General features: G+C 53.4%; 1 protein-coding gene across 7 annotated transcripts in view; it reads left to right on the top strand.

The window, feature by feature from the left end:
• The first annotated feature begins 240 nt into the window (after positions 1-240).
• Positions 241-16,411, top strand: part of BLTP3A (bridge-like lipid transfer protein family member 3A) — a 496,913-nt gene continuing 480,742 nt past the window's right edge. For 2 of the 7 annotated variants that reach the window (XM_073666434.1, XM_073666447.1), the window contains exon 1: positions 424-666. In XM_073666434.1, coding sequence (XP_073522535.1) covers positions 623-666 — 44 coding nt within the window. In that variant the 5' untranslated portion in view covers positions 424-622. Of the gene's footprint in view, positions 373-421; positions 667-16,411 lie in introns of those variants that run through there. The other 5 variants (XM_073666436.1, XM_073666443.1, XM_073666439.1 and 2 more) reach the window with 5 other exon arrangements.

Here is a 16,411-nt window from a genome sequence, read left to right as displayed (position 1 = left end):
TAGGCGTGCACCATCACCCCCCCCAGAGCCCCCCATAGGCGTGCACCATCACCCCCCCCAGAGCCCCCCATAGGCGTGCACCATCACCCCCCCCCCAGAGCCCCCATAGGCGTGCACCATCACCCCCATAAGCGTTCTCTCTCTCTCCTCTTTCTCTTCTCTTCTCTCTTCTCTCATGGAGTCTGGTGCAGAACTAGAACACGCCCATAAAGCACAATCAGAACACACACCCCGGAAATGACGTCATACCTGGAAGGAGCCCATACATTCTAGCGTTTACAGTCCCAGCATATCCGGGCTCGGCATATTCCGAGCTTGTTTTGTATTGCTTCATCAAAAAGCTAGCACCGTTTATAAGGTGAAGGTCTCCAGGTGAGGAGCTTCACGAGGGGTGCTGCCACCGTTCCATAGTCTGCTATACTTTCTGTTTTTAGAACTGTAGTGGCTAGCTTTGGGTGTACTAAGAGGGCGGCTAAGCGTCTATGGTTTTATAGGAAAGCTGACCATCACAGTTTCACAGCAGCTGCTTCTCTATGGTAATTAGACTGCAGAGCGGGGTAGCCGGGTTGCAGGTGGAGGACTCTGAGCTGGAGGAGCAGCGGGGACGCGCACAGCTGGCGGGATGGCTGCAATCATCAAGAGGCAGATCTTAAAGCATTTATCAAGGTATTACTTCCTGCACACCCAGCGGCCCGACAGCTCTGGATGTGTGTGGGCTGACGCCGCAGTCTAGCTGCTGTACATACCCGGTATAGCCCCCCGTACATGCAGGAGGCCAGGAATTCACCGAGACTAGGAAGCCATCTCAACCCTGCCGGCCTGTAATGGCTGAGGTCAGAGCACTGCACTGTGTGATGGAGAATGGTGGCCTAGAGGGCCGTATGTGACAGGCCACTGTGTGATGGAGAATGGTGGCCTAGAGGGCCGTATGTGACAGGTCACTGTGTGATGGAGAATGGAGGCCTAGAGGGCCGTATGTGACAGGCCACTGTGTGATGGAGAATGGAGGCCTAGAGGGCCGTATGTGACAGGTCACTGTGTGATGGAGAATGGTGGCCTAGAGGGCCGTATGTGACAGGTCACTGTGTGATGGAGAATGGTGGCCTAGAGGGCCGTATGTGACAGGTCACTGTGTGATGGAGAATGGTGGCCTAGAGGGCCGTATGTGACAGGTCACTGTGTGATGGAGAATGGTGGCCTAGAGGGCCGTATGTGACAGGTCACTGTGTGATGTAGAATGGTGGCCTAGAGGGCCGTATGTGACAGGTCACTGTGTGATGGAGAATGGAGGCCTAGAGGGCCGTATGTGACAGGTCACTGTGTGATGGAGAATGGTGGCCTAGAGGGCCGTATGTGACAGGTCACTGTGTGATGGAGAATGGTGGGCTACAGGGCCGTATGTGACAGGTCACTGTGTGATGGAGAATGGTGGGCTACAGGGCCGTATGTGACAGGTCACTGTGTGACGGAGAATGGTGGGCTACAGGGCCGTATGTGACAGGTCACTGTGTGACGTAGAATGGTGGCCTAGAGGGCCGTATGTGACAGGTCACTGTGTGACGTAGAATGGGGGTCTAGAGGGCCGTATGTGACAGACCACTGTGTGATGTAGAATGGGGGCCTAGAGGGCCGTATGTGACAGGTCACTGTGTGATGTAGAATGGTGGGCTAGAGGGCCGTATGTGACAGGTCACTGTGTGATGGAGAATGGTGGGCTACAGGGCCGTATGTGACAGGTCACTGTGTGATGGAGAATGGTGGGCTACAGGGCCGTATGTGACAGACCACTGTGTGATGGAGAATGGTGGGCTACAGGGCCGTATGTGACAGACCACTGTGTGATGGAGAATGGTGGCCTAGAGGGCCGTATGTGACAGGTCACTGTGTAATGGAGAATGGTGGCCTAGAGGGCCGTATGTGACAGGTCACTGTGTAATGTAGACTGGTGGCCTAGAGGGCCGTATGTGACAGGTCACTGTGTGCTGTAGAATGGTGGCCTAGAGGGCCGTATGTGACAGGCCACTGTGTGATGGAGAATGGTGGGCTAGAGGGCCGTATGTGACAGGCCACTGTGTGATGGAGAATGGTGGGCTAGAGGGCCGTATGTGACAGGTCACTGTGTGATGGAGAATGGTGGGCTACAGGGCCGTATGTGACAGACCACTGTGTGATGGAGAATGGTGGGCTAGAGGGCCGTATGTGACAGGTCACTGTGTAATGTAGACTGGTGGCCTAGAGGGCCGTATGTGACAGGTCACTGTGTGATGGAGAATGGTGGCCTAGAGGGCCGTATGTGACAGGTCACTGTGTGATGGAGAATGGTGGCCTAGAGGGCCGTATGTGACAGGTCACTGTGTAATGTAGAATGGTGGCCTAGAGGGCCGTAAGTGACAGGTCACTGTGTGATGTAGAATGGTGGGCTAGAGGGCCGTATGTGACAGACTACTGTGTGATATAGAATGGTGGCCTAAAGGGCCGTATGTGACAGGTCACTGTGTGATGTGGATTTGTTGTGCCCAAGAGGGCCGTATGTGACAGACCACTGTGTGATGTAGAATGGTGGGCTAGAGGGCCGTACGTGACCGGTCACTGTGTGATGGAGAATGGTGGGCTAGAGGGCCGTATGTGACAGGTCACTGTGTGATGGAGAATGGTGGGCTAGAGGGCCATATGTGACAGGTCACTGTGTGATGTAGAATGGTGGCCTAGAGGGCCTATGTGACAGACCACTGTGTGATGTAGAATGGTGAGCTGGAGGGCCGTATGTGACAGGTCACTGTGTGATGTAGAATGGTGGGCTAGAGGGCCGTATGTGACAGACTACTGAGTGATATAGAATGGTGGCCTAGAGGGCCATATGTGACCGACAACTGTGTGACGTAGAATGGTGGCCTAAAGGGCCGTATGTGACCGGTCACTGTGTGATGTGGATTTGTTGTGCCCGAGAGGGCAGTATGTGACAGACCACTGTGTGATGTAGAATGGTGGGCTAGAGGGCCGTATGTGACAGGTCACTGTGTGCTGTAGAATGGTGGCCTAGAGGGCCGTATGTGACAGGTCACTGTGTGCTGTAGAATGGTGGCCTAGAGGGCAGTATGTGACAGACCACTGTGTGCTGTAGAATGGTGGGCTAGAGGGCCGTATGTGACAGACCACTGTGTGCTGTAGAATGGTGACCTAGAGGGCCGTATGTGACAGGTCACTGTGTGATGTAGAATGGTGGCCTAGAGGGCCGTATGTGACAGGTCACTGTGTGCTGTAGAATGGTGGCCTAGAGGGCCGTATGTGACAGGTCACTGTGTGATGTAGAATGGTGGCCTAGAGGGCCGTATGTGACAGGTCACTGTGTGATGTAGAATGGTGGCCTAGAGGGCCCTATGTGACAGGTCACTGTGTGCTGTAGAATGTTGGCCTAGAGGGCCGTATGTGACAGGTCACTGTGTGATGTAGAATGGGGGCCTAGAGGGCCGTATGTGACAGGTCACTGTGTGATGGAGAATGGGGGCCTAGAGGGCCGTATGTGACAGGTCACTGTGTGATGTAGAATGGTGGCCTAGAGGGCCGTATTTGACAGGTCACTGTGTGATGTAGAATGGTGGCCTAGAGGGCCGTATGTGACAGATCACTGTGTGATGTAGAATGGTGGCCTAGAGGGCCGTATGTGACAGGTCACTGTGTTATGTCGAATGGTGGTCTAGAGGGCCTTACGTGACAGGCCACTGTGTGATGTCGAATGGAGGCCTAGAGGGCCATATTTGACAGGTCACTGTGTGATGGAGAATGGTGGCCTAGAGGGCCGTATGTGACAGACCACTGTGTAATGGAGAATGGTGGCCTAGAGAGCCGTATGTGACAGCCCACTGTGTGATGTAGAATGGTGGCCTAAAGGTCCGTATGTGACAGGCCACTGTGTGATTTAGAATAGTTCCCTAGAGGGCCGTATGTGACAGACCACTGTGTGATGTAGAATGGTGGTCTAGAGGTCCGTTTGTGACAGGTCACTGTGTGATGTAGAATGGTGGCCTAGAGGGCTGTATGTTACAGGTCACTGTGTAATGTAGAATGGTGGGCTAGAGGGCCGTTTGTGACAGGTCACTGTGTGATGGAGAATGGTGGCCTAGAGGGCCGTATGTGACAGACCACTGTGTGATATAGAATGGTGGGCTAGAGGGCCGTATGTGACAGGTCACTGTGTGCTGTAGAATGGTGGGCTAGAGGGCCGTATGTGACAGGTCACTGTGTGCTGTAGAATGGTGGGCTAGAGGGCCGTATGTGACAGGTCACTGTGTGATGTAGAATGGTGGGCTAGAGGGCCGTATGTGACAGGTCACTGTGTGATGTAGAATGGTGGGCTAGAGGGCCGTATGTGACAGACCACTGTGTGATGTAGAATGGTGGGCTAGAGGGCCGTATGTGACAGGTCACTGTGTGATGGAGAATGGTGGGCTAGAGGGCCGTATGTGACAGGTCACTGTGTGATGTAGAATGGTGGCCTAGAGGGCCGTATGTGACAGGTCACTGTGTGATGTAGAATGGTGGCCTAGAGGGCCGTATGTGACAGACCACTGTGTGATGTAGAATGGTGGGCTAGAGGGCCGTATGTGACAGGTCACTGTGTGCTGTAGAATGGTGGACTAGAGGGCCGTATGTGACAGGTCACTGTGTGATGTAGAATGGTGGGCTAGAGGGCCGTATGTGACAGGTCACTGTGTGATGTAGAATGGTGGGCTAGAGGGCCGTATGTGACAGGTCACTGTGTGATGTAGAATGGTGGCCTAGAGGGCCGTATGTGACAGGTCACTGTGTGATGGAGAATGGTGGCCTAGAGGGCCGTATGTGACAGGTCACTGTGTGATGGAGAATGGTGGCCTAGAGGGCCGTATGTGACAGGTCACTGTGTGATGTAGACTGGTGGCCTAGAGGGCCGTATGTGACAGACCACTGTGTGATGTAGAATGGTGGCCTAGAGGGCCGTATGTGACAGACCACTGTGTGATGTAGAATGGTGGCCTAGAGGGCCGTATGTGACAGGTCACTGTGTGATGGAGAATGGTGGGCTAGAGGGCCATATGTGACAGGTCACTGTGTGATGTAGAATGGTGAGCTGGAGGGCCGTATGTGACAGGTCACTGTGTGATGGAGAATGGTGGCCTAGAGGGCCGTATGTGACAGGTCACTGTGTGATGTAGAATGGTGGGCTAGAGGGCCGTATGTGACAGACTACTGAGTGATATAGAATGGTGGCCTAGAGGGCCATATGTGACCGACAACTGTGTGATGTAGAATGGTGGCCTAAAGGGCCGTATGTGACAGGTCACTGTGTGATGTGGATTTGTTGTGCCCGAGAGGGCAGTATGTGACAGACCACTGTGTGATGTAGAATGGTGGCCTAGAGGGCCGTATGTGACAGGTCACTGTGTGATGGAGAATGGTGGGCTAGAGGGCCGTATGTGACAGACCACTGTGTGATGTAGAATGGTGGCCTAAAGGGCCGTATGTGACAGGTCACTGTGTGATGTGGATTTGTTGTGCCCGAGAGGGCAGTATGTGACAGACCACTGTGTGATGGAGAATGGTGGGCTAGAGGGCCATATGTGACAGGTCACTGTGTGATGGAGAATGGTGGGCTAGAGGGCCGTATGTGGCAGACCACTGTGTGCTGTAGAATGGTGGCCTAGAGGGCCGTATGTGACAGGTCACTGTGTGCTGTAGAATGGTGGCCTAGAGGGCAGTATGTGACAGACCACTGTGTGCTGTAGAATGGTGGGCTAGAGGGCCGTATGTGACAGACCACTGTGTGCTGTAGAATGGTGGCCTAGAGGGCCGTATGTGACAGGTCACTGTGTGATGTAGAATGGTGGCCTAGAGGGCCGTATGTGACAGGTCACTGTGTGATGTAGAATGGTGGCCTAGAGGGCCGTATGTGACAGGTCACTGTGTGCTGTAGAATGGTGGCCTAGAGGGCCGTATGTGACAGGTCACTGTGTGATGTAGAATGGTGGGCTAGAGGGCCGTATGTGACAGGTCACTGTGTGCTGTAGAATGGTGGCCTAGAGGGCCGTATGTGACAGGTCACTGTGTGATGTAGAATGGTGGCCTAGAGGGCCGTATGTGACAGGTCACTGTGTGATGGAATATGTTGGCCTAGAGGGCCGTATGTGACAGGTCACTGTGTGATGTAGAATGGGGGCCTAGAGGGCTGTATGTGACAGGTCACTGTGTGATGGAGAATGGTGGCCTAGAGGGCCGTATGTGACAGGTCACTGTGTGATGGAGAATGGTGGCCTAGAGGGCCGTATGTGACAGGTCACTGTGTGATGGAGAATGGTGGCCTAGAGGGCCGTATGTGACAGGTCGCTGTGTGATGGAGAATGGGGGCCTAGAGGGCCGTATGTGACAGGTCACTGTGTGATGTAGAATGGTGGGCTAGAGGGCCGTATGTGACAGACCACTGTTTGATGGAGAATGGTGGGCTAGAGGGCCGTATGTGACAGGTCACTGTGTGATGGAGAATGGTGGCCTAGAGGGCCGTATGTGACATGTCACTGTGTGATGGAGAATGGTGGCCTAGAGGGCCGTATGTGACAGGTCACTGTGTGATGGAGAATGGTGGGCAAGAGGGCCGTATGTGACAGGTCACTGTGTGATGTAGAATGGTGGCCTAGAGGGCCGTATGTGACAGACCACTGTGTGATGTAGAATGGTGGGCAAGAGGGCCGTATGTGACAGGTCACTGTGTGATGTAGAATGGTGGCCTAAAGGGCCGTATGTGACAGACCACTGTGTGATGTAGAATGGTGGGCTAGAGGGCCGTATGTGACAGACCACTGTGTGATGTAGAATGGAGGCCTAAAGGGCCGTATGTGACAGACCACTGTGTGATGTAGAATGGTGGCCTAAAGGGCCGTATGTGACCTGTCACTGTGTGATGTAGAATGGGGGCCTAGAGGGCCGTATGTGACCTGTCACTGTGTGATGTAGAATGGGGGCCTAGAGGGCCGTATGTGACAGGTCACTGTGTGATGTAGAATGGTGGCCTAGAGGGCCGTATGTGACAGGTCACTGTGTGATGTAGAATGGTGGCCTAGAGGGCCGTATGTGACAGGTCACTGTGTGATGGAGAATGGTGGCCTAGAGGGCCGTATGTGACAGGTCACTGTGTGATGTAAAATGGTGGCCTAGAGGGCCGTATGTGACAGGTCACTGTGTGATGGAGAATGGTGGCCTAGAGGGCCGTATGTGACAGGTCACTGTGTGATGGAGAATGGTGGCCTAGAGGGCCGTATGTGACAGGTCACAGTGTGATGGAGAATGGTGGCCTAGAGGGTCGTATGTGACAGACCACTGTGTGATGGAGAATGGTGGCCTAGAGGGCCGTATGTGACAGGTCACTGTGTGATGGAGAATGGTGGCCTAGAGGGCCGTATGTGACAGGTCACTGTGTGATGGAGAATGGTGGCCTAGAGGGCCGTATGTGACAGGTCACTGTGTAATGTAGACTGGTGGCCTAGAGGGCCGTATGTGACACGTCACTGTGTGATGTAGAATGGTGGGCTAGAGGGCCGTATGTGACAGACCACTGTTTGATGGAGAATGGTGGGCTAGAGGGCCGTATGTGACAGGTCACTGTGTGATGGAGAATGGTGGCCTAGAGGGCCGTATGTGACATGTCACTGTGTGATGGAGAATGGTGGCCTAGAGGGCCGTATGTGACAGGTCACTGTGTGATGGAGAATGGTGGGCAAGAGGGCCGTATGTGACAGGTCACTGTGTGATGTAGAATGGTGGCCTAGAGGGCCGTATGTGACAGACCACTGTGTGATGTAGAATGGTGGGCAAGAGGGCCGTATGTGACAGGTCACTGTGTGATGTAGAATGGTGGCCTAAAGGGCCGTATGTGACAGACCACTGTGTGATGTAGAATGGTGGGCTAGAGGGCCGTATGTGACAGACCACTGTGTGATGTAGAATGGAGGCCTAAAGGGCCGTATGTGACAGACCACTGTGTGATGTAGAATGGTGGCCTAAAGGGCCGTATGTGACCTGTCACTGTGTGATGTAGAATGGGGGCCTAGAGGGCCGTATGTGACCTGTCACTGTGTGATGTAGAATGGGGGCCTAGAGGGCCGTATGTGACAGGTCACTGTGTGATGTAGAATGGTGGCCTAGAGGGCCGTATGTGACAGGTCACTGTGTGATGTAGAATGGTGGCCTAGAGGGCCGTATGTGACAGGTCACTGTGTGATGGAGAATGGTGGCCTAGAGGGCCGTATGTGACAGGTCACTGTGTGATGTAAAATGGTGGCCTAGAGGGCCGTATGTGACAGGTCACTGTGTGATGGAGAATGGTGGCCTAGAGGGCCGTATGTGACAGGTCACTGTGTGATGGAGAATGGTGGCCTAGAGGGCCGTATGTGACAGGTCACAGTGTGATGGAGAATGGTGGCCTAGAGGGTCGTATGTGACAGACCACTGTGTGATGGAGAATGGTGGCCTAGAGGGCCGTATGTGACAGGTCACTGTGTGATGGAGAATGGTGGCCTAGAGGGCCGTATGTGACAGGTCACTGTGTGATGGAGAATGGTGGCCTAGAGGGCCGTATGTGACAGGTCACTGTGTAATGTAGACTGGTGGCCTAGAGGGCCGTATGTGACAGACCACTGTGTGATGTAGAATGGTGGCCTAGAGGGCCGTATGTGACACGTCACTGTGTGATGTAGAATGGTGGCCTAGAGGGCCGTATGTGACAGGTCACTGTGTTATGTCGAATGGTGGTCTAGAGGGCCTTACGTGACAGGCCACTGTGTGATGTCGAATGGAGGCCTAGAGGGCCATATTTGACAGGTCACTGTGTGATGGAGAATGGTGGCCTAGAGGGCCGTATGTGACAGACCACTGTGTAATGGAGAATGGTGGCCTAGAGGGCCGTATGTGACAGACCACTGTGTGATGTAGAATGGTGGCCTTGAGGTCCGTATGTGACAGGCCACTGTGTGATTTAGAATTGTTCCCTAGAGGGCCGTATGTGACAGACCACTGTGTGATGTAGAATGGTGGTCTAGAGGTCTGTTTGTGACAGGTCACTGTGTGATGTAGAATGGTGGCCTAGAGGGCCGTATGTTACAGGTCACTGTGTAATGTAGAATGGTGGGCTAGAGGGCCGTTTGTGACAGGTCACTGTGTGATGGAGAATGGTGGCCTAGAGGGCCGTATGTGACAGACCACTGTGTGATGTGGAATGGAGGTCTAGAGGGCCATATGTGACAGGTAACTATGTGATGTAGAATGGTGGCCTAGAGGGCTGTATGTGACAGGTCACTGTGTGATGTAGAATGGTGTGCTAGAGGGCCGTATGTGACAGGTCACTGTTTGATGTAGAATGGTAGCCTAGAGGGCCGTATGTGACAGACCACTGTGTGATGGAGAATGGTGGCCTAGAGGGCCGTATGTGACAGGTCACTGTGTGATGGAGAATGGTGGCCTAGAGGGCCGTATGTGACAGGTCACTGTGTGATGGAGAATGGTGGGCTAGAGGGCCGTATGTGACAGGTCACTGTGTGATGGAGAATGGTGGGCTAGAGGGCCGTATGTGACAGGTCACTGTGTGATGGAGAATGGTGGCCTAGAGGGCCGTATGTGACAGGTCACTGTGTGATGGAGAATGGTGGCCTAGAGGGCCGTATGTGACAGGTCACTGTGTGATGGAGAATGGTGGCCTAGAGGGCCGTATGTGACAGACCACTGTGTGATGTAGAATGGTGGCTTAGAGGGCCCTATGTGACAGGTCACTGTGTGATGGAGAATGGTGGGCTAGAGGGCCTTATGTGACAGGTCACTGTGTGATGTAGAATGGTGGGCTAGAGGGCCGTATGTGACAGACCACTGTGTGATGTAGAATGGGGGCCTAGAGGGCCGTATGTGACAGGTCACTGTGTTATGGAGAATGGGGGCCTAGAGGGCCGTATGTGACAGACCACTGTGTGATGTAGAATGGTGGCCTAGAGGGCCTTATGTGACAGGTAACTGTGTGATGTAGAATGGTGGCCTAGAGGGCCGTATGTGACAGGTAACTGTGTGATGTAGAATGGTGGGCTAGAGGGCCGTATGTGACAGGTCACTGTGTGATGGAGAATGGTGGGCTAGAGGGCCGTATGTGACAGGTCACTGTGTGATGGAGAATGGTGGGCTACAGGGCCGTATGTGACAGGTCACTGTGTGACGGAGAATGGTGGCCTAAAGGGCCGTATTTGACAGGTCACTGTGTGATATAGAATGGTGGCCTAGAGGGCCGTATGTGACAGGTCACTGTGTGATGTAGAATGGTGGCTTAGAGGGCCCTATGTGACAGGTCACTGTGTGATGGAGAATGGTGGGCTAGAGGGCCGTATGTGACAGGTCACTGTGTGATGGAGAATGGTGGGCTAGAGGGCCGTATGTGACAGGTCACTGTGTGATGGAGAATGGTGGCCTAGAGGGCCGTAAGTGACAGGTCACTGTGTGATGTAGAATGGTGGGCTAGAGGGCCGTATGTGACAGGCCACTGTGTGATGTAGAATGGTGGGCTAGAGGGCCGTATGTGATAGGCCACTGTGTGATGTAGAATGGTGGCCTAGAGGGCCATATGTGACCGACAACTGTGTGACGTAGAATGGTGGCCTAAAGGGCCGTATGTGACAGGTCACTGTGTGATGTGGATTTGTTGTGCCCGAGAGGGCAGTATGTGACAGACCACTGTGTAATGTAGAATGGTGGGCTAGAGGGCCGTATGTGACAGACCACTGTGTGCTGTAGAATGGTGGCCTAGAGGGCCGTATGTGACAGGTCACTGTGTGCTGTAGAATGGTGGCCTAGAGGGCCGTATGTGACAGGTCACTGTGTGATGTAGAATGGTGGCCTAGAGGGCCGTATGTGACAGACCACTGTGTGATGTAGAATGGGGGCCTAGAGGGCCGTATGTGACAGGTCACTGTGTGATGTAGAATGGTGGCCTAGAGGGCCGTATGTGACAGACCACTGTGTGATGGAGAATGGTGGCTTAGAGGGCCCTATGTGACAGGTCACTGTGTGATGGAGAATGGTGGGCTAGAGGGCCGTATGTGACAGGTCACTGTGTGATGGAGAATGGTGGGCTAGAGGGCCGTATGTGACAGGTCACTGTGTGATGGAGAATGGTGGGCTAGAGGGCCGTATGTGACAGGTCACTGTGTGATGGAGAATGGTGGGCTAGAGGGCTGTATGTGACAGGTCACTGTGTGATGTAGAATGGTGGGCTAGAGGGCCGTATGTGACAGGTCACTGTGTGATGTAGAATGGTGGGCTAGAGGACCGTATGTGACAGACCACTGTGTGATGTAGAATGGTGGCCTAGAGGGCCGTAAGTGACAGGTCACTGTGTGATGTAGAATGGTGGGCTAGAGGGCCCTATGTGACAGGTCACTGTGTGATGTAGAATGGTGGCTTAGAGGGCCCTATGTGACAGGTCACTGTGTGATGTAGAATGGTGGCCTAGAGGGCAGTATGTGACAGGTCACTGTGTGATGTAGAATGGTGGCTTAGAGGGCCCTATGTGACAGGTCACTGTGTGATGTAGAATGGTGGCCTAGAGGGCTTTATGTGACAGGTCACTGTGTGATGTAGAATGGTGGCCTAGATGGCCGTATGTGACAGGTCACTGTGTGATGTAGAATGGTGGGCTAGAGGGCCCTATGTGACAGGTCACTGTGTGATGTAGAATGGTGACTTAGAGGGCCTTATGTGACAGGTCACTGTGTGATGTAGAATGGTGGCCTAGAGGGCCGTATGTGACAGGTCACTGTGTGATGTGGAATGGTGGCCTAGAGGGCCGTATGTGACAGATCACTGTGTGATGTAGAATGGTGGCCTAGAGGGCCGTAAGTGACAGGTTACTGTGTGATGGAGAATGGTGGGCTAGAGGGCCCTATGTGACAGGTCACTGTGTGATGTAGAATGGTGGCTTAGAGGGCCTTATGTGACAGGTCACTGTGTGATGGAGAATGGTGGGCTAGAGGGCCGTAAGTGACAGGTCACTGTGTGATGTAGAATGGTGGGCTAGAGGGCCGTATGTGACAGACTACTGTGTGATATAGAATGGTGGCCTAGAGGGCCATATGTGACCGACAACTGTGTGACGTAGAATGGTGGCCTAAAGGGCCGTATGTGACAGGTCACTGTGTGATGTGGATTTTTTGTGCCCGAGAGGGCAGTATGTGACAGACCACTGTGTAATGTAGAATGGTGCCCTAGAGGGCCGTATGTGACAGACCACTGTGTGATGTAGAATGGTGGCTTAGAGGGCCCTATGTGACAGGTCACTGTGTGATGGAGAATGGTGGGCTAGAGGGCCGTATGTGACAGGTCACTGTGTGATGGAGAATGGTGGGCTAGAGGGCCATACGTGACAGGTCACTGTGTGATGTAGAATGGTGGCCTAGAGGGCCGTATGTGACAGACCACTGTGTGATGTAGAATGGTGAGCTGGAGGGCCGTATGTGACAGGTCACTGTGTGATGTAGAATGGTGGGCTAGAGGGCCGTATGTGACAGGTCACTGTGTGATGTAGAATGGTGGCCTAGAGGGCCATATGTGACCGACAACTGTGTGACGTAGAATGGTGGCCTAAAGGGCCGTATGTGACAGGTCACTGTGTGATGTGGATTTGTTGTGCCCGAGAGGGCAGTATGTAACAGACCACTGTGTGATGTAGAATGGTGGGCTAGAGGGCCGTATGTGACAGACCACTGTGTGCTGTAGAATGGTGGCCTAGAGGGCCGTATGTGACAGGTCACTGTGTGCTGTAGAATGGTGGCCTAGAGGGCAGTATGTGACAGACCACTGTGTGCTGTAGAATGGTGGGCTAGAGGGCCGTATGTGACAGGTCACTGTGTGATGGAGAATGGTGGGCTAGAGGGCCGTATGTGACAGGTCACTGTGTGATGGAGAATGGTGGGCTAGAGGGCCGTATGTGACAGGTCACTGTGTGATGGAGAATGGTGGGCTAGAGGGCTGTATGTGACAGGTCACTGTGTGATGTAGAATGGTGGGATAGAGGGCCGTATGTGACAGGTCACTGTGTGATGTAGAATGGTGGGATAGAGGGCCCTATGTGACAGGTCACTGTGTGATGTAGAATGGTGGGCTAGAGGGCCCTATGTGACAGGTCACTGTGTGATGTAGAATGGTGGCTTAGAGGGCCCTATGTGACAGGTCACTGTGTGATGTAGAATGGTGGCCTAGAGGGCCTTATGTGACAGGTCACTGTGTGATGTAGAATGGTGGCCTAGAGGGCCGTATGTGACAGGTCACTGTGTGATGTAGAATGGTGGGCTAGAGGGCCCTATGTGACAGGTCACTGTGTGATGTAGAATGGTGGCTTAGAGGGCCTTATGTGACAGGTCACTGTGTGATGTAGAATGGTGGCCTAGAGGGCCGTATGTGACAGGTCACTGTGTGATGTGGAATGGTGGCCTAGAGGGCCGTATGTGACAGATCACTGTGTGATGTAGAATGGTGGCCTAGAGGGCCGTAAGTGACAGGTTACTGTGTGATGTAGAATGGTGGGCTAGAGGGCCCTATGTGACAGGTCACTGTGTGATGGAGAATGGTGGGCTAGAGGGCCGTAAGTGACAGGTCACTGTGTGATGTAGAATGGTGGGCTAGAGGGCCGTATGTGACAGACTACTGTGTGATATAGAATGGTGGCCTAGAGGGCCATATGTGACCGACAACTGTGTGACGTAGAATGGTGGCCTAAAGGGCCGTATGTGACAGGTCACTGTGTGATGTGGATTTTTTGTGCCCGAGAGGGCAGTATGTGACAGACCACTGTGTAATGTAGAATGGTGCCCTAGAGGGCCGTATGTGACAGACCACTGTGTGATGTAGAATGGTGGCTTAGAGGGCCCTATGTGACAGGTCACTGTGTGATGGAGAATGGTGGGCTAGAGGGCCGTATGTGACAGGTCACTGTGTGATGGAGAATGGTGGGCTAGAGGGCCGTATGTGACAGGTCACTGTGTGATGTAGAATGGTGGCCTAGAGGGCCATATGTGACCGACAACTGTGTGACGTAGAATGGTGGCCTAAAGGGCCGTATGTGACAGGTCACTGTGTGATGTGGATTTGTTGTGCCCGAGAGGGCAGTATGTGACAGACCACTGTGTGATGTAGAATGGTGGGCTAGAGGGCCGTATGTGACAGACCACTGTGTGCTGTAGAATGGTGGCCTAGAGGGCCGTATGTGACAGGTCACTGTGTGCTGTAGAATGGTGGCCTAGAGGGCAGTATGTGACAGACCACTGTGTGCTGTAGAATGGTGGGCTAGAGGGCCGTATGTGACAGACCACTGTGTGCTGTAGAATGGTGGCCTAGAGGGCCGTATGTGACAGGTCACTGTGTGATGTAGAATGGTGGCCTAGAGGGCCGTATGTGACAGGTCACTGTGTGCTGTAGAATGGTGGCCTAGAGGGCCGTATGTGACAGGTCACTGTGTGATGTAGAATGGTGGGCTAGAGGGCCGTATGTGACAGGTCACTGTGTGCTGTAGAATGGTGGCCTAGAGGGCCGTATGTGACAGGTCACTGTGTGATGTAGAATGGTGGCCTAGAGGGCCGTATGTGACAGGTCACTGTGTGATGGAGTATGTTGGCCTAAAGGGCCTTATGTGACAGGTCACTGTGTGATGTAGAATGGGGGCCTAGAGGGCCGTATGTGACAGGTCACTGTGTGATGGAGAATGGGGGCCTAGTGGGCCGTATGTGACAGGTCACTGTGTGATGGAGAATGGTGGCCTAGAGGGCCGTATGTGACAGGTCACTGTGTGATGTAGAATGGTGGCCTAGAGGGCCGTATGTGACAGCCCACTGTGTGATGTAGAATGGTGGCCTAAAGGTCCGTATGTGACAGGCCACTGTGTGATGTAGAATAGTGCCCTAGAGGGCCGTATGTGACAGACTACTGTGTGATGTAGAATGGGGGCCTAGAGGGCCGTATGTGACAGGTAACTGTGTGACGTAGAATGGTGGCCTAGAGGTCCGTTTGTGACAGGTCACTGTGTGATGTAGAATGGTGGCCTAGAGGGCCGTATGTTACAGGTTACTGTGTAATGTAGAATGGTGGGCTAGAGGGCCGTTTGTGACAGGTCACTGTGTGATAGAGAATGGTGGCCTAGAGGGCCGTATGTGACAGACCACTGTGTGATGTGGAATGGAGGCCTAGAGGGCCATATGTGACAGGTAACTGTGTGATGTAGAATGGTGGCCTAGAGGGCTGTATGTGACAGGTCACTGTGTGATGTAGAATGGTGGCCTAGAGGGCCGTCTGTGACAGGTCACTGTGTGATGTAGAATGGTGGGCAAGAGGGCCATATGTGACATGTCACTGTGATGTAGAATGGTGGCCTAGAGGGCCATATGTAACAGACCACTGTGTGATGTAGAATGGTGGCCTAGAGGGCCGTATGTGACAGACCACTGTGTGATGTAGAATGGAGGCCTAGAGGGCCGTATGTGACAGGTCACTGTGTGATGTAGAATGGTGGCCTAGAGGGCTGTATGTGACAGGTCACTGTGTGATGTAGAATGGTGGCCTAGAGGGCCATATGTGACAGACCACTGTGTGATGTAGAATGGTGGCCTAGAGGGCCGTATGTGACCGGTCACTGTGTGATGTAGAATGGTGGGCTAGAGGGCCATATGTGACAGGTCACTGTGTGATGTAGAATGGTGGCCTAGAGGGCCGTATGTGACAAGTCACTGTGTGATGTAGAATGGTGGGCTAGAGGGCCGTATGTGACAGGCCACTGTGTGATGTAGAATGGTGGCCTAGAGGGCCGTATGTGACAGGTCACTGTGTGATGTAGAATGGTGGCCTAGAGGGCCGTATGTGACAGACCACTGTGTGATGGAGAATGGTGGCCTAGAGGGCCGTATGTGACAGCTCACTGTGTGATGTAGAATGGTGGCCTAGAGGGCCGTATGTGACAGACCACTGTGTGATGTAGAATGATGGACTAGAGGGCGGTATGTGACAGACCACTGTGTGATGGAGAATGGTGGCCTAGAGGGCCATATTTGACAGGTCACTGTGTGATGGACAATGGTGGCCTAGAGGGCCGTATGTGACAGGTCACTGTGTGATGGAGAATGGTGGGCTAGAGGGCCGTATGTGACAGACCACTGTGTGATGGAGAATGGTGGCCTTGAGGGCCGTATGTGACAGGTTACTGTGTGATGGAGAATGGTGGCCTAGAGGGCCGTATGTGACAGGTCACTGTGTGATGGAGAATGGTGGCCTAGAGGACCGTATGTGACAGGTCACTGTGTGATGGAGAATGGTGGCCTAGAGGGTCGTATGTGACAGGTCACTGTGTGATGTAGAATGGTGGGTTAGAGGG

Source organism: Phyllobates terribilis, unplaced genomic scaffold (assembly GCF_046119375.1).
Source record: "Phyllobates terribilis strain yellow unplaced genomic scaffold, ASM4611937v1 Scaffold_2__4_contigs__length_985480577, whole genome shotgun sequence".
Classification (NCBI taxonomy): Eukaryota; Metazoa; Chordata; class Amphibia; order Anura; family Dendrobatidae; genus Phyllobates; species Phyllobates terribilis.
Note: the sequence above shows the minus strand (reverse complement) of the source record. Positions and strands in the feature narration are given on the sequence as shown.